This window comes from Girardinichthys multiradiatus, chromosome 1, assembly GCF_021462225.1.
Source record: "Girardinichthys multiradiatus isolate DD_20200921_A chromosome 1, DD_fGirMul_XY1, whole genome shotgun sequence".
NCBI lineage: Eukaryota > Metazoa > Chordata > Actinopteri > Cyprinodontiformes > Goodeidae > Girardinichthys > Girardinichthys multiradiatus.
In genome coordinates, this window is record NC_061794.1 from 18,277,585 (window position 1) to 18,294,976 (window position 17,392).

Sequence of the window (17,392 nt, forward strand, 5' to 3'; positions counted from 1 at the left end):
CTATGTCAGGGTGTGTGAATCTTCCTCAGCGCAGTCAGATGATTTCATAAGATTATTTATTGGTATGCCCGGGCCATTGCTCTGATATTTGTGAAGCAGTTGTGTAAATACTGTAGCAGTGGTGCACATGTGCAGTTATCGTGGCATTGCCTATTGTGGCATTGCCTATGGATAATTAGAATAGGTATTTTTCTTTTAAACGGTCTCATAACAGGAAGTTGATACACGTCACACAAGCTATGCACTTGACAAAGACAAAAGCTTCTCGTTTTTACGCAGATACATTTATTTCACAGGACAATACAACTAGATGGATTTTATTGCTCCATCTCATCTTCCTCTTTGGAAGGTAAATGAAGCTCTGAAGTGTTAAGAGGGGAAGCATAATCAGTCATGTTGTTGGGCCCATTCACGACACAGCAGCTTAGAGCGCTGCGGGAGATCTTCATGTCACTGGCGCTGAACCACACGTTGGTCTTGATGTCATAGAACTCAACATCAGGGATGGTGGTGACGCCACCAAAGCCTCCCACGGCAAAGAGGTGGTCATCCATCACGGAGATGCCAAAGTTGCTGCGGGCGGTTGGCATGCTGGGCACATTGCTCCAGGTGTTGGTGGAGGGGTTGTAGGCCTCAGCAGTGTCCAAACGTGACACTCCATCAAAACCGCCAACCTACAGAAGAATATTTAATGGTTGAGATGCCACAAAACAGAATAAAATAGGAATTATTGAAACCTAGTGTTATCAAAATAAACTGCTAATAAAATGTTTCTTTTCTGGGGGGCAGAGTCAACAATTGTCTTTTTACCTTGCGTATAATATTTTAGTAAAAACACTGGTTAAAGTAAACACAATGGAGCTTAATTTAAAGGGTTCATCAATTTAAAAGTTGTGTCTAAACGTGCATTGATTTAAAGAGTGAAGTTTTTAAAAACATGTTTTTAGTAGTTCTATTTCTAGTGATTTTAATAAGGAAAAATGTAAATTTCACAACTATACAGTTTATTAATAAATTGAATTGAAGTGAAAATAGTCCTGTTCCCTCAAAGAAAAAGGCCTGCAAGGTTTTTACTGAAATTTCAGGTACTTCATCTTTTACGCTAAAGGAGAGATACCTCATCTAGGGTATTAGACATGCAAAGTTCAAAAGGAAGCATTCATGACTCTATGACTGTTCTGGGTACATGATGGGTATCTTATGAATATATAAAAGGCACCATCAACAAATAAAACATGTTTGAGAAAGTATAAAATATAAATGTTTTGGAGCAACATAAGTTGCTTTTTAGATAATGTCTTTTTAAGTTCAGCAGCTGGCTTCTGACACTCAACAGTCATTTTAATTGATAAAACTGTTCAAATTATTATTCACACAAATGAGCTATCATATGGCAGCAACTCAATAAATTCAGGCATCTCAAAGTGATTAAAATGAACAGTTCAAATTGAGCATCAGAAAGGGGAAAAAAGTGCATTTAATAGAAGTTCTTTCCAGGCCAGCTGGTCTCAATATTTTAGCAACTGCTGCTCTACTAGGATTTCCAGACAAAACCATCTCCCCAGTTTCCAGAGAATGGGATGAAAAAAAAGAAAATGTATCCAGTTAAAAGGAGTTTGCTCAGGGCGCCATTCATGCAAGACCCACCTTTGCAACCAAGTTATATGGAATACCATCTCTGAATGTAGAGCTCGTTAAACCTTTCAAGCAGAAGCAAACAGATGCAGACAAAGGTGCCACTCCTATCAGCTAGGAACAGGAAACTGAGGCTACAATTCACACAGGCTCACAAAAATTGGATGGATTGGAAAAAGGTTGTTTGGTCTGATAGGTCTAGATTTTAGCTGCATCATTCAGATGATAGGCTCAGATTTGGTGTGAACAACATGTAATCATTCTGCCTCATTGGTTCAGGCTGCTGGTGGTGGAGGTATAATGATTATGGGAGGCATTTTCTTGGCAGACTTTGGACTGCTTAATACCAATTAAAACCAATTTAAACACCACAGCCTATCTGAGTATTGTTGCTAAACATGTCAATCCCTTTATGACTACAATATGCCTGGTGAGTATGTGTAAGGAATTTCTCTGTCAGACCAATACTTTTTGGCTACAAACTGAATTTTAAATAAAAGTGCAAATACAAATCCCTCATTTGTCTTAAACTGTTGTCTGTGGGCTGTTTTTACATATTTTGATGAATATAAAACTAGCAAAATCTCTGCATTATACACTGTGAAAATTTCCAAATTCCAACATTTACAGGGTAAGTAATTTTGCCCCTAAAACCTGGTAAACTGTCATTACAACCATGAATAAAGCAGAAAAAAATAAGACCTAAACACCCATACATGCTAAATTCGATTTCGTTTTTCATTTAATTTGCTGACAGACATGTAAATATTCCTAAACATTATATAGCGTATTTCAACAGGAAACCTTTAATGACTTCTAGGATCAATTGATTTGGTTTAAAAAGGCTGATATTTGTACTGTGCACAGTGTTGTGGTTCCGCTCCACTATACTCACTGCAAAGATATGGTCAGCGTAGGCAGCAACGCCGACTCCACTGCGCCTGCTGCTCATGTTGGCAATCAGGGTCCACTGGTCTGTGTCTGGGTTGTAACACTCAGCTGTGAATAGACACTGTATCCCATTGAAGCCGCCACAAATGTACAGCTGGAGAAAGCAAAACAAAATGGAGTTCGACTGAAGAGGATTATCAAGAAGATCCACCTACAATCCAAAATGTGTTATCTTTTTCTAGGCAAACTTCTAACAAAAACCAAACTTGCAATTTCACTTGACTAAAAATAAGAACACTAAATAATGTGACACAAATAGTTTGAATCAGATTCTAAATTTTCTCATTCTCTAAGCAAGGCCTAAAGCCCAGAAACATAAATTACTGCTACCTACCCTGTCATGAAGGGTTGCGCAACTGGCATCGCTCCTCGGCTCATGCATGGATGATATAATAGTCCACTGATTGCTTCTTGGCTCGTAGCGCTCAGCAGTGTTGAGTCGTTCGTGTCCATTGTAACCTCCCAAGGCGTATATGTACCCATTCACTACGGTCACGCTGACGAAGCAGCGGCTGGCGTGCATTGGTGACACCTCTTGCCAGGTTTGAGAGGCCAGGTCAAGTCTGTGCACAGTGCTGAACTGCTCAACACTGTCAAAGCCACCAACACAATAAACTGATCCATCAAGGAAGACAGCACCATGATAGGCCCGGAGAGTTTCAGTGGTACAGGCCAAATCTACCCAGCAGTCAGTGCGAGTATCATAGGCTTCAATTAAACTAGTAGGACTGCCATCAGTCCAGCCTCCTACGGCCAACAGGAGGGCGGGAGGCACCCGTGGTTTTGCCAAAGACTGACAGACAAATGACCTGTAGCTGTTCATGTGGTCCAGGATGGGGTTCAAGGTCTGGAGGAGCATGGCTCGACATTCTGGACTTGTTTTCACTAATTCACTTTCATTCACATTTTCTATGAGGTACTTTGGAGACATCCAAGCCAGTCTGATCTGCACACAGACATAAACAAGAGTTGGGATTACAGTGGCGGCTCATGCATGAATTATATATCACCAGAAAAATGTCCAGCACACTTACCTTGGAAAAGAGCAATGAGCTGTATTCTTTCCGTTCCTCAGGTAAATAGGCAATCCATTTAAGGACGGCTTCATACACTGTCTCCTCCTGCTTTACAATAAGCAGGTCACTCTCGATGATTTGAACAAGCTGCTGTGCAGAGAGCAGAAGAAAATCTGCACAGTTGACCACAACCTCCTTGAAATGACTCAGAGCATATTGTATGGCCTTGTGTCTCAGTTCGGGGTGGTAGAATGTATCTGTGAGCATCCAGATGCTGAGGCAGTTCAGTGGGCTCAGCTGCTTCTCCAAGAAATCACAGCAGGCTTGTAAAAGGCCAGTTATATTATAGCGGTCAGCCACTATAAAGAGCTCCTGTGCATTTTGCTTTGTCAGAGGAACAAAGCCTGTGTAGGCATACTCGATAATGACACGCATTAAACTCGGTGACACACCGGGGATGTCATAGGTCATACAGTCTGGTGTTGACCAATGGCTAAACAGAGCCCTGTGAAAAAACATGACAAAACAGTTATTAGCCTGAAGATTCATACACACACATTTCCAGATGATGTAGTAGACGCTGAATCCACAAACCAGATAACAGCAACTTTTCCTTAAATGTGCTTTTTATCTCTGGTTCTTAGGCTTTGATTTATTTTGCTTTATGATCTCCATTTGTTAACATTCTGCCCTCTTTTACTCTCACGTCAGTTCTGCTGGATCTCCTGCTAAGAGCTTACCTGAAATACGGACTGCATTTGCACAGGACGACCTTATGCGCATAAAATTCAGCACCGTCCACTCTGATCACCGTGTCACAAAGCTGCTGCCTCAGGCGAAGCTCGTTATAGAATGACATGTTTTCACTTATCTTTGCTCAGGATTAAAAACCGTTCTACTCTTCTCACTCTTGACCAGCTTGCTGCAGAAAGGAAAGCCTGTGAGAACTCTGAGCACTCAGATCAAGAAGGACCTGTGACGTCACACAAACACAAACTGGTCATCAGCATTCCAAAGTTAGGAATTCCAAGAATAAGTTCAGCTGCCTGCATTAGACTGGTTATGTTGTAATTTCACAATATATATGTTTTGAGTTAGGATAATATCACATTAATTACCTAGAAACTTGTATATCCACTCTTCCACAGTACTAGTAACAAATGTATGAGACCAAACAGAACCAATTATGTTTGCTTAAAAATACTGCACAGAAAAGTGTGGGTTTTGAATGGTTTTGGTGTATCTATTTAAACTATTTTCTGATATCTGTGTTACAAGCTATTACAAAAGATGAAAATTGTGACATTAGTATATGTGTTTGTAAATAAATATAACTCTGCAAAAGTCATAAGTCAGTAAAACTAGTGAAATATGAGGACGATGAAAAAGTATGAATAGGTATCACAGCTAAGTTGAGCGAGGATGCAGAAATATTAAATTCAAATTATAAATGTTACCATAGGTTTTCCATAGTTTTTTTAAATAATCAGTGCTTGCACTATGAGTGATTCACAAACATTTTAGCTTCTGACCCACACTTCAACTGTGAAACGCACTCGAATGCAAATGTATAAAGATTACAATTGATAGCCATTTGGCCCTTGGAACATTTTACACTTTGACAGTTTTAAACTTTTCAAATAAAACAGACAAATCTGCCACAGGACGCTCTGTACGAACCATGGGAACGTTTCACAGCCAATAATCTTAAGTAATTTTCTACCATCTAACCATTGTCTACTGTAAGAAAACAATGACTCATCTGACTCCCGTGAATATCATCAGATGCCAGGAGGTCACTCAGCTATCTTGGTTTAGTCCGTCATATTTCATTAGAGTTACGTGAAATAAAAGGGGATCATAACCTCGTTAGAAAATTGTATACAACTAAAGTAAATTAAAGAGAGGTTTACCACTCTGATAATAATGTCTCACCATAATTCAACAAAATATAACTGTTATTATAAAATATACTTTTAATAATTTTTTTAATTAGAATTGTTTTTAAATAATATATTGCTTTAATGAACACGTCTATTGAAACAAACAAAATAATCTGATGTCTGTAGAAAAGGGATTTGTGAAATGGTTATTGTTTATAAGAAATTGGTTTAAAAAGAAAGTGCATAAATTGTCCTAAATTTGACTGGCTGATTATCTTTGTATAGATTTTTTGTGTGTGTTTTAGCCACAAAAACAGGAAAATGCTCACTCTTGCTTTATTTAGCCAAGTTTTATAGATAAGTTTGCCCAAATCTGCATTTCAATTAAAGTCATTGGATGTTTCTATCAAATTAGATCAAAATAAAGGTGAAAAAAACATGTACTTTGTCTTGCACTTTATATCTTTAATTTTAAGAAGAGTCTAACTTGTCTGTATCTTTTTGAATCAGTGAAAATCATACCTTACCATTTTTGTTATGTGTATCTGCATCAATCGCCTGAGCTGCCAATCAAGAAGTGTGGTCGAGGGCCACCTAATAGCATTACAAGGGCAGCAAGTGGCCCCCGTGCCACACTTTGGCTCCCCCAAATCTAAAGTCTATGTCTTTTTTGGGGGAAACATAAAACAAAGCCACACAACTTGAAAGACACTGACATTTACTGATGAGCCAACAGTCCCACACCGTGATGGCACCGAAGGATTGTTATAGCAGTGCTACCTGTTTGGTGCTGCACTCTCATCAGCGGGGCAGAAGCATGATCTGTTTAGTTCACTGGTCCGCAGGTTAGATTAACAAAACCTAGAATGGTATAAGACACTGCCTTCCTGTTGTCCTACATCAATTTAACCTTGATTGAGTTTTTAAAAGCAGTGACAACTAAGTTAGTCTGCTAAAGACCAGGCTAACAGGCAGTATGAGTTTATCTTGGGGTCTTAGCCCGATCATTTAGGTAGATCAGAAGTGATTTCACAGTTATTTTAAGCACTCACTTAACATTTTATTGATTATACAGCATTTGAACTCCATAATCAATACTGAAGCAAGGCTCAAGCACTGAATTTGACTGATTTGATCTTGATGATAATGTGATCAGTGTCTCCACCTTGACTGCTGCATTTTTTAATATTAGACAACTGTCTTTTTTATTAGATCAGAGCTGGAGATCAAATGTCCTGACACAAGTTTAAGACAGCTGTGTAATTTTTGTTGCTGCATGATTGTGAATGGAAATTAAACATGGCTAAGCAAAAGAGGGTAATGAAACAAATGCATTTTAAATAAATCAGTTTTTTATCTTAGTGCAGGCTACTGTATTATCCTGTACTAGGATAAAACAATAAGTGGACCCAAGTAATATATTTCTGCCTTTACAAGGAGGTTGATATGATCCAAGGTTGAATAAAAATATCTATTATTTTTATTGTCCCTAAATTTAACAGTTCAAACCCAGATAAGCAAATTATTTAAAGGGACATATCATGCATATCATCCTTCCTTTCACACTTGAATCATTCAGTTTTGGTCTATATAAAGTGGAACTGCAATGCTTAGGTCTGAACTCCTTGTTATTGTAGCTCCTGAGGCCACCATTTTGGTGCCGTCTCTTTAAATGCTTTTGAGGCACCACATCCAGATCAAAGACTGTTCCACTTTAACCCATTTGGCCGTTTTTGTAATTTGATAACAGAGATGTAATTATCTAGCAGTGCAAAAACAATGTAAAACTGTTAATGTAATAATACTTTTTTTAAAACACACAGTACGGTAATGTTCTCAAGGAGTTAAAAGCAGCACACAGCACTAACATCAGAAAAAGGCACAATTTAACCAAGAATAGTTTGTACGAGCAGTTCCAGTCTGGTTTTCATTCTGGTCACAGCACAGAATCTGCTCTCCTTATCACCAACACCCTTCTCATGGCAGCAGACTCAGGTTTACTGTCTCTTCTCATTCTCCTCGATCTCAGTGCAGCCTTCGACACAATTTCTCATTCAATCCTGCTTCATAGACTTTCTTCCATTGGTATCACACACACACCCCTCGCTTGGTTTCAGTCTTATCTTTCTGGCCGTACTCAGTTCATCCAGCTTAAATCATTCAAGTCTCATTTATCCTCCATGGTCTCTGGTGTGCCCCAGGGCTCTGTCCTGGGACCCCTTCTTTATATCATCTACCTTCTCCTCATTGGTAGTATCTTCCGTAACTTTAACATGCACTTTCACTGTTTTGCTGATGACACCCAGCTCTTCTTATCCACTGCACTTGACTCTTTGCTCCCTCCTTCCTCCCTCACTTCCTGCTTAGCAGAAATAAAATCCTGGTTCACATCCAACTTTCTCAAATTAAACAGTGATAAAACTGAGTTTCTACTCATTGGCACTAAATCAATTCTCTCTAAAGTCAATAACTTTTCTCTCAGTGTTGACAGTTCTGTGTTCTCTCAAACCCCTCAGGTCAAAGGTCTGGGTGTCATTCTGGACAGCACTCTGTCTTTTAATTCTCATATTATTAATATTACCCGGTCTGCATATTTCCACCTTTGTAACATTAACCAACTTTACAATTCAAGGCAATTCATGACCTCGTTGCAGTGGTTTTTTAGTCCTTTTATTGAGATGCCAAAGAAATTGGAAGAATAGCCTGAGTTTCGCTGGGTGTTTGCCCCTCCCCCACCTGTTGACGTTCACATGTCTGTGGTTTTCTTTCTGAATTAAATCATTATTAAAATAAGTTCAAATACACACAGTATTTGTTGATCCCACTTTATTGGCATCTACTGAATCACTTTCATTAGAGAAAACCACGACTCCTACCAGGACTGTCACGGTAGCACGGCATTACTCTGAGGAGAGAAACACAGCTGGTGAAAATGTCTAAATATTATCAGTTTAGTGCATTGGGGATAAAATGCTACCAGCATTATTTCTAATGTACGGCAAGTCAAAGTTTTAATGAGGATCCTTTTAAAGCCAAAAACATTTATGACTTCTATCATGACTCGTCTGCTCCAATTTGGGTTCAACGGAAACAAATAAAGCTGTTTAGCTTAACTTACTTCTTTTTAAAAAAAATATTTGTGCTCCTGAACAGCCAAGAGACTCCACTCACAGATCAGTAAACAACACTTTCACTGCTTTTCTAAACCCCTTTTGTAAAAAAGGTCTTCTGTCCATCAGCAGGAGCCCTTAGGTTCCTCTGAAAGAATTAACCAAAATGTTCTCTGTGATGAATTGTAAAAGACCTACATATATAGGGTTTTTTCTAATTGTATGCAAGCAATAAAAAAATCCAACAATTAGGAGATAATCATACCAAGCCGAATAAATAAAATCAGGGTTAAATCTCCTTTCAGTTGCTCCTAATCTCTTAAAAAAAGAAATTATTTGAAATTATTCCTTTCACACGTTTAAGGCAAAGACTTGAGGATAAAAAATGAAAATGAGTTTTAGGTTTATTTCCCATTCAGATGCATTTAAGCTGTTCTGCTCTTACTCAGATGTGATAAATTTTATTTTTTTTTTCATATTTCCAAACTCTAAACATGCAACACAAGTTTTCGTTTCCAGAAGATACTGTACTACTCCTTATGTTAGCATTTCAAATGTGTCGTTTACACACAAGTACACAAAACAGTTTCTTTGAAAGAAAACGTTGCAGTATTTCCTCATTTCAGCTTGTTTTTTGCAAAACTCAAACCTATCACACCTTACTAAACTTAATCAGATTATAAGCCTAAACTAAAACAAAGGGTACTTTTTTGGTTGGACATCGTTTTTGACACAAACAGAAGACCAGAATTTGTCTTTGTTACTGTTTGAAAGCTTCTTCTCAACAAATCTCGTTTAAATGGACTCAAGAGTGTAACTAAAACCAAGTTGGGATGTAACAGATGAGAAAACAAAAATCCACACATGCTGAGCCCAACATGATCTTTTCACACACTAAACTGCCTATCCAGCCGAGCGCTGATAAAAAGCCACCAACAGAGGGCCAAAAAAAAATTTAACTAATGAACATTATCCTCCTCAGACTGTAGCCATAACCTAGACAAAATGGAAAAACATATCACACGGGACAGGGCTTTAAATGAAACAACATTTCAGCATTTAAAAGAAAATAAAAACAATCAGGAACCAAACGTCCGGGCTGGTGGCATAGAATCCGGTCAGGCAGAGTCTCAGTTCTCTGCTTTTCTTCTCATGTCTCCTTCCTGTCCTGCCAGGATTGAGTAAGCAGGTGGACTAAGCTGCTCTTCTGCAGACTAGCACAGAGGTTTTACCACATGTGCCTTCAAGGTGGAGGCAAAGCCAGGAGCATCCTTGTTACTCAAACATGAGGCTGAGGTTGGCTGAGGAGGGACGTTCCAGTAGTCTGTTCGGTTGAAGAGCTCTCAGTCGGTGGAGAAGAGGTCTCCTGCAGAAGGTAGAGGCGCCAAACCACCAGTGACGTTGGGCAGCAGGGACAGATCCGGGAGACTCTGGATGTGGGACTTGAGCTCCTTTCTCACCCGAGTCACCCTCGCCAGCTTCTGTTTATACTCCTGCAGGAAAAAGCAGGAACCACATTTACTGACGTCTCCAAAACGTTTAATTAATCAGAAATAAAAACATTTGCAGGCACAAAAATATATGTATATATTTTTTGTTGAAATCTAAACCATATCCTGCTAATCTGAAATTGCAACACTTGCTTCATACTAACTTGAACACTACAATCACTAAGAAGTCAAGCTGAGCATTTTCAACTCTGTGTAACTCTCTTAAATGAAACCCTTCATGACTTTTCCAATAACTGCTCTTTGTCCTGTCTTCAGTTATGAGATATTTGTAACATACTGTAGATTTGTTTCCCAAAATACCAGAAAAATGAATTTGACCTAGTTTACATCAGCGTGCCCCTTTAATTAAAAACTGTTAACGCATTGAATTATGAACATAAATCAGTTCAGTGGGTGAACTAACTGAATCTATTACTGATCCAATGTATGCTGTACTCACAAATGTATGATTGATGATAAATAAACCAGATAGAATTAAAGTGAAAACACAGATCGAAATATAGTTTTTGTACATTGATGTTGTGCTTTACCTCCAGTTTCTTCTCCCTTTCCACCAGCGCCTCCTTCTGACTGCTGATGTATTCAGTCAGCATACGAGCAAGCTGCCTACGGTCTTCAAGCTCTGCTGCCAGTCGTCCGTTGTACTCCGCCAGCAGCAAACAGGCCTCGTCCACAGTTTTAGACAGCTTGTCTGCAGCCTCCTTGTCTGGATTGGAGGTAAAGTTGTTTGTTAAGTTTGCAGAATATTCTCTGAGTTTATGACAGTTTTATCCAGTGCTGAACACTTTTTCCTATGTCTTGGTCTCTAAACATGCATTTATTGAGTAGATTTTGTCCTTTATTGCTCAGCGTGAATAGGTCAAAGTTTAAAGGGCATTTCATACAATCTAAACGACATCAATATTTAGCTAAATTAAAGAATTTCATTTCAGTAAATTACATTTGTGTTTTTACAATTTATTCCAAACACTATGTGCAATAATTTCTTGTATAATTGCTCCTTTTCTGTATTTACATGTCCATTTGTTTTGAATTTCTTTTTCATATCAATTACTTTTTGATGCACTGTCAAAAAATACAGCCAAGCAACAAAAACTATGCAAATAAAATGTCAGATCTTACCAGTAATCTTCTCCAGGAGGGAAACATCCTGAACTTCCTGTGGAAGTGAGGCGATCTTCTGCCGAACGGTTGCGTCGCCTGATGCGGCGTTCTCCAAGTCCTGCAGAGCTTTCACCAACTCCTCCGTCTGAAAAGGTTTGTGACCAAAAGCATAAAAGATTACATTGGAAAACACAGGACTAAAAAAATATCAGGAGCAAAAAGTTCAAACAGAGATGAGTTCAAATGAAGATAAAAAGAAACTAATGACACTAAGAAGCAATGCATTTGAACTGAAGCATAAATTCACTAATGGTTTTGAGCCCGTTTGGTCTGATCAATGCTTGACTTGTCAATGTAATACATTAGTTGTTAATGTTCTGCATGAGGCGAGCGTGAGTACCAGCTGAGTCGCTGAGGAATCTGTGGTGTGTGGAGATATGTGGCTTCTGTAGTCGTCATCGTCATCCTCTTCATCTTCCTGGATCTTCTGATAGCTTCGTTTTATAGCCTTCTTTTCTTCTGCAGAGTCACAAGTATATGGCACAGAATAGAAATGAAGCAAATATTAAATGTGTAATCAACTACTGCAAGTGTGGCTCCACTTGGTGAATAGTTTGAGCAAAGAGACTGAAAAAAACACCACCAGAGGTGGGCAATATGACCAAAACATTACAACCTAGGAGTACTGGTTAAAGTGTGTGTGTTCTTTACCTTTAAGCTAATTCTGTGGTATCTCCAATCCTTACAAACCACAGCATACATTTACAATGCCTTACAAAATTAATCAAACCCTTTGAAACTATTTGTCATGTTACAACCACAAACCTGCATTTTATTGTTATGTATCTGATAGACCAACACAAAGTAGTGCATAGTAGGAAAGTGGAAGAAATGGAATATATGGTTCTCATTTTTTGCACTGAAAAAGGAGGGACACATTTATATTCAGACCCTTTACTCTGATACCCTTAAATAAAATCCAGCGCACCCAAATACCTCCAAATATCACCTAATCAGTAACTAGAGTCTATCTGTTTGTCATTTAATATCTGTATGAATGCAGCTGTTTTGTGAAAGCCTCAGAGGTCTGTTAGAGAACATTAGTGAACATCATAAAGACCCAGGAACACAGCAGACAGGTCAGAGGTAAAGCTGTGGGGAGGTTCACGGAAGAGCTGCAAAGACATTGCCTACATGCAAAACACTATGGGGTCTTTTTCACCAAACTGGTTCCAGTCTTTAACTGGTGCTAGACCTTTCTTAGCAACAGTTCTTTGTGTTTCCGTCAAGGCAAGTTCTGGCTCTGGCTCAGGAAAACCGGTGCTGAGCCAGCAGACCAGAAGAAAGAACCACTTTCATCAGGAGCTACGGGCTCATGGAGAACAGCGGCCAATCAAAACATACTGAGCGTCATGTTTAGAACTCGTGAATTTTCTGTAGTTTTTGATGGGTTAAATATAAAGCAGTACAAATGCAGCGCTTCAACTATAAAATGTTGAATTTGCATCAGCATGACACAAGCTGACAGTCTCGCATCTCCCTGCCATTTATCTTGAAATAACCCATAAACACAACTTCTGATAACATAATGATGTGGCTTCAACTTGGCTCCCAGGTGGTGGAAAATACAACCAGTTCTTTTATAAAAACCAGTTAGCACCAGCACTGGAAAACTAACACTTTATATCACCCTGAACACACCATCCTCAATGTGAAACATGGAGGCAGCATCGTTCTTAAGCAGAGACAGGGAAGCTGACGAGAGTTGATGGAAAAATGGGTTGAGCTAAATAATTAGACAATATTGGAAGAAAACCTGCCAGAGGCTCCAAAAGACTCTAGACTGGGGCAGAGGTTCACCTTCCAGCAGGACAATAACCCTAAGCATACAGCCGGATATACAATGAATGGCTTAGATCAAAGCATATTCATGTGTTAGAATGGTCTAGTCAAAGTACAAACCCAAACTCGAATTGAATCTGTGGTAAGACTTGAAATTTGTAGTAGAAAACTGATGTTCACAGACACTATCCAACTGATCTGACGGAACGTGAGCTATTTCACAAAGAACGAAGAGCCAACGTTTTATTCTCTACATGTAAAAGGTTGATTGAGAAATATCACAAAAGACTTACAGCTACAGTTGCAGCAAAGTGTTGCCTCAGGCAGGGGTGAATACTAATACACACCCAGTTTTCACAATATTTTTTGCGAAAAAAAAAAAAGTGTAAATAATGCATAAAAAAAATTCCAGCAATTATATCGTTGTTGAGTCGTCAAACCTGAGGGTCTGGGGCTGTTGGAGTCCTCTATGGCCAGTTTGAGCTGCTGAATGAAATCCCCTCTGTACAGATTCCTTTCCTTCCAGATGTTCAGCAGCCTCTCCATCTGCTTTTTACAACCATCATCAACTTCACTGTAGAGTGGCAAGAAAACAGCAGATTGAAGCACAGCGAAGGAGGGAAAAATTGCAAGCTTGAGAACGAAAAAAATACATCAATATTTTTCCAAACAGGTGAAAAAATATTTGGAATTATAGTATCCAAAATATGTAAATAGATTTGTTTGTGTCTTTATTTCCACTAAAGAAAAGTTGGACAAAGTGAACAATATCTACATTTAAACATGAAACATTCAGCAGAAACCTGGATGCAAGCAATTTTGTCAGTATTAAATTGAACTTCTCCGATTCAAACTTTATTTAATATTATTACCAGTGCACCTTTTAAAGGGGACAGCGAAACTGGTTCCAGTATATTTTAATGCAGAATTTTCTATTTGAAGTGTTTGCGAGCAAATTTTAGAGAGATGCTAAAAATAAATTAATCTGCAGTTATTCCATTTCAACAACAAAGAGTGAGCCAATTTTTCCCTCATCATCGCATCTTAGCTGTTCGGTCACCAACAGACGCTCATCAATGATACAAAACCCATTGGACTTATCAACGCTCACTCACTAATCCCTCAGAATATGGTTTATTCTCGCTTGAGAAAACATACCGTGGAGTTGCTGAAACACACCTTGCTACATGGGAGCAGGCATCCACAAGTACAGACTCGAAGTCTTTGGCAAACTCTGGTCCTTTCTTCTTGCTGTTCTGGATCACATCGTTTGCCAGATACAGGAACGTCAACTTCCTGTTGTTTTTAGCTGGAAAACACATAGTAATATATATTTCAGATCTAGATTTTTTTAATCAACTTGGAAAAGTTTGACAATACCCAGCTTATTATTTGTATTTGTTCAGAAATTATATTAATTTGTGCAATCATAATGCATACTTTTCTTCATCCCTAGAGTTTAATTTACCACATCTATCAGCAAACTGAATTGCAGAGCTATTCGGGCTCTGAAAGCATCACCTAAACAGGCCTTTTGGCTTCTAGTTACTTTAAAATAAAGGACTGAATGATGAAATGGTTGTTAATGCTGTGGCCTTGCAGCAGGAAGCTCGAATCCTGGCCTAGACCTTTCTGGAGTTTCTCCCTGTGCATATGTGGGTTCTCTATGGATTCTCGGATGTTCTTCCACAGTCCAGAAAGATGCATGTTAGGTTATTTGTCCACTCTAAATTGCCCTTTAGTGAGGGTGTGTGTAGATGGTTGTTTGTCTCTGTGATGCCCTGTGATGGACAAGCGATGTGTCCTAGATGTGAACCACCTCCCTCCCACTGACCTCTGCAACCAGTGCCTCTGCAACCCTGTAAGGATTAGAGGGTACAGAAAATGGATGGATGGACAGACACTTAATGGAGATACTATTTGCACATCCACCTCTTGCAACACTCGGGTAAAGTAGAACACATCACAGTAAACATGATGCAGCAGCCTGTTTATAGCCTGATTCATTCCCATTGGACTTGGGCATCGCAAGTGTGAAAAGAAGGCACTTGGAGACGTTCTTTTCAACTGAGTCAGCAACTTTATAGAGCTAAAAACAACAAAACCTGATCCCCACATGTGGCAGATCTGAAAACCAGTTTGCAAAAACTCACAAGGGAATAAATAAACTTTTTTTTTTTTTTTTTTGCGGCACTAAAGGCCTTTATTTTTCAATTTTTCCAACAGTAGGCAGACAGAAAATATGGGGAGAGAGAGGGGGAAGACATTCGGCAAAGGTCTCCGGGTCCGGGACTCGAACCCAGGACGGCCGCTTCGAGTACTGTAACCTCTATACTTGGGTCCCGCGCTTAACCCCTAGACCACCAGCGCCACTTTTCAATAAAAACTTTAATCAATTTAACATTTGCACGTCATCGTGTTGCAACCATGACCTTCAGTGTATTGTGTTATGGTTTTTTGTGAAAGAGCAACGCAAATTAGCACATAAATATGAAGTTCAATGAAAATTTAAGTTCAAAAAATTTTACAAATAAAAATCTGAAAAGTGTGGTGTGCATATGTAATCACCCCCCACAAAAACTCAACCACCTGTGTTCTGAAGTCACCTAATTAGTATGTAGAAGCCATCTGTGTATTTTAACATCTGCATAAACACAACTATTCTGTGTAAGCCTCAGAGGTGTGTTAGAGAACATTAAACAGCATTTATGAAAACCAAGGAACACACCAGACGGGTCAGGAATGAAATGTTCAAGACGTTTAGAGCACAATATCCCAAGGGTTGACATTTGTTCAGTCCATTATCTGAGAACGGAAGGTATAAGGCAGAACTCCAAAACCATCAAGACATGACCATCCAACTAAACTGACAGGCTGGGCCCGGAGGGACCCATGATAACTCACTCACTCAATCACTCTCCCTATCTATCTATCCAAGATTGGAAAGCAGAAAGTCATCACACTGAACACAGTGCTGATGTTATATAATATTTGAAAATCATGAGCCTTTTTCCATATGTGTTCCCCAGAATCCCAAAAGAATACACTGTTGGTCCTGATATAACACAACGTAAAAAGGTTCATGAAGTAAAAACACTATTGCAAGGCACAAATTCCTCTTTGTTTTCTCTGCTTTGTATGAGGTCAAGCTTAGGATATCTACTTTACAAAGACTACTTAACAAGAAACACGCTTGCAAATCACAACTTTACAAACCTGTAGCTGACTTTAGCAGAGAGAGACTACTGATCCTCAATATTACACGAAAATACACGTAATACTGTTTAACTGTACCAAAGCTGTAGCATTATAGAAGCCCGTCTTTGCTTGGACCAGTGTGTGTCTCACCTTTCTTCAGTTCCCGGTGCCACACTTTGACGATGAGGCCCGAGTGTTTGCGGTGGTGGATGATCCACAGAGATAGAGTCTGGACGCTCTGCTGAGAGCTGCTCAGTTCCGTCAGCTTCTTCTCCAGGGCTGACTCGGAGAAGGACGACATGTCGACCAGTTCTTCTGTTCCCGGTTCCACTAAAAACTGACCCGACCCGCTCCAAAGCAACTGAGCTCCGAGCTATTTTGGAGGAGCTCGCACCGTCATCAAAACTAAAGTTAGCTCGCAGATAATCGGAATCAGACAGCTTTCTATTGCCTACTGATCATAGATCCATGTTTCTAACGTGATTGTAGCTCTTAAATACCTAAATTAAAGAAAAATGTAAAGGAAAAAAACAGCAGATAGAAGCTGCTATGCCTTTACAGATAGTTGTTTGTTTACAGCAGAAGCTAATATTAGCTACCAGCTAAGCAGCCAGCTGCAGATAAGTAAAGCGCCGAGCTTCTCTTCACTTTAACCTGAAGCAAAGCAAAAAGGCGAGTCTAAAACATTCCTCTGCAATATTTCTAATACACTACGGTTTACTATACAACAGCAAAAGACTGGGTTAAAACTCACACTCTGGATTTGGTCGCATAAACTCATGTAAAAAAAAAAAATGGCTCGAAAAAATGGCAGCTTGCACTTTCACCCTGTCCTGCGTGTCGCAGAAAATAGACGTCACAGGTGAGAACCGCGTATCAGCCTGATCGTGGATCAATCAACATCCACAGATACAAGTTCTAAAATGATAAAGCTGATTTCACTTTAGTTATAAAATAGGCTTTTATAATGTAAATAACAGCGCTTTGTCTTATGTAGACCTTTTAACATTATCTATGGCTTTATTTTTTTTTTGTTTATATGTTTTCAACCCCTTTTTTATTTTCATTTTGACAGGATACAAGATAAATGCCATCTAAATGCTTGTAAATTATTACATACATTTATTAATTATAAGAGGAGG

General features: G+C 39.0%; 2 protein-coding genes across 3 annotated transcripts; both read right to left on the reverse strand.

Moving 5' to 3' along the window:
• Positions 1–265: 265 nt before the first annotated feature.
• LOC124871083 (kelch-like protein 10) lies at positions 266–6,644 on the reverse strand. Its single transcript, XM_047370086.1, has 6 exons — positions 6,013–6,644; positions 4,343–4,575; positions 3,621–4,107; positions 2,921–3,532; positions 2,531–2,680; positions 266–674 (listed from the first exon to the last, which is right to left on the reverse strand). Exons 2-6 carry the CDS (start codon positions 4,459–4,461, stop codon positions 318–320), a joined length of 1,725 nt encoding a protein of 574 aa, XP_047226042.1. The 5' UTR covers positions 4,462–4,575; positions 6,013–6,644; the 3' UTR covers positions 266–317.
• Positions 6,645–8,981: 2,337 nt separating this feature from the next.
• rprd1b (regulation of nuclear pre-mRNA domain containing 1B) lies at positions 8,982–17,070 on the reverse strand. Of its 2 annotated transcripts, none has more exons than XM_047370096.1 (7): positions 16,401–17,070; positions 14,211–14,361; positions 13,493–13,626; positions 11,611–11,729; positions 11,229–11,355; positions 10,637–10,812; positions 8,982–10,088 (listed from the first exon to the last, which is right to left on the reverse strand). In XM_047370096.1, exons 1-7 carry the CDS (start codon positions 16,549–16,551, stop codon positions 9,939–9,941), a joined length of 1,008 nt encoding a protein of 335 aa, XP_047226052.1. In that variant the 5' UTR covers positions 16,552–17,070; the 3' UTR covers positions 8,982–9,938. The 2 variants fall into 2 exon arrangements, with proteins under 2 accessions (XP_047226052.1, XP_047226059.1); XM_047370103.1 differs by having other exon boundaries at positions 14,232–14,361; positions 16,401–17,068.
• Positions 17,071–17,392: the final 322 nt, after the last annotated feature.

Coding starts and splice junctions, on each gene's coding strand:
- LOC124871083 (XM_047370086.1), bottom strand. CDS start 4,461: ATGTCATTCTATAACGAGCTTCGCCTGAGGCAGCAGCTTTGTGACACG. Junction 2,681..2,920: donor GCGCAACCCTTCATGACAGG/GTAGGTAGCAGT, acceptor TGCTTTCTCCAG/CTGTACATTTGTGGCGGCTT. Junction 675..2,530: donor ACGCTGACCATATCTTTGCA/GTGAGTATAGTG, acceptor ATTCTTCTGTAG/GTTGGCGGTTTTGATGGAGT.
- rprd1b (XM_047370096.1), bottom strand. CDS start 16,551: ATGTCGTCCTTCTCCGAGTCAGCCCTGGAGAAGAAGCTGACGGAACTG. Junction 11,730..13,492: donor CAACAGCCCCAGACCCTCAG/GTTTGACGACTC, acceptor GTGACTCTGCAG/AAGAAAAGAAGGCTATAAAA. Junction 11,356..11,610: donor ATTCCTCAGCGACTCAGCTG/GTACTCACGCTC, acceptor AAACCTTTTCAG/ACGGAGGAGTTGGTGAAAGC.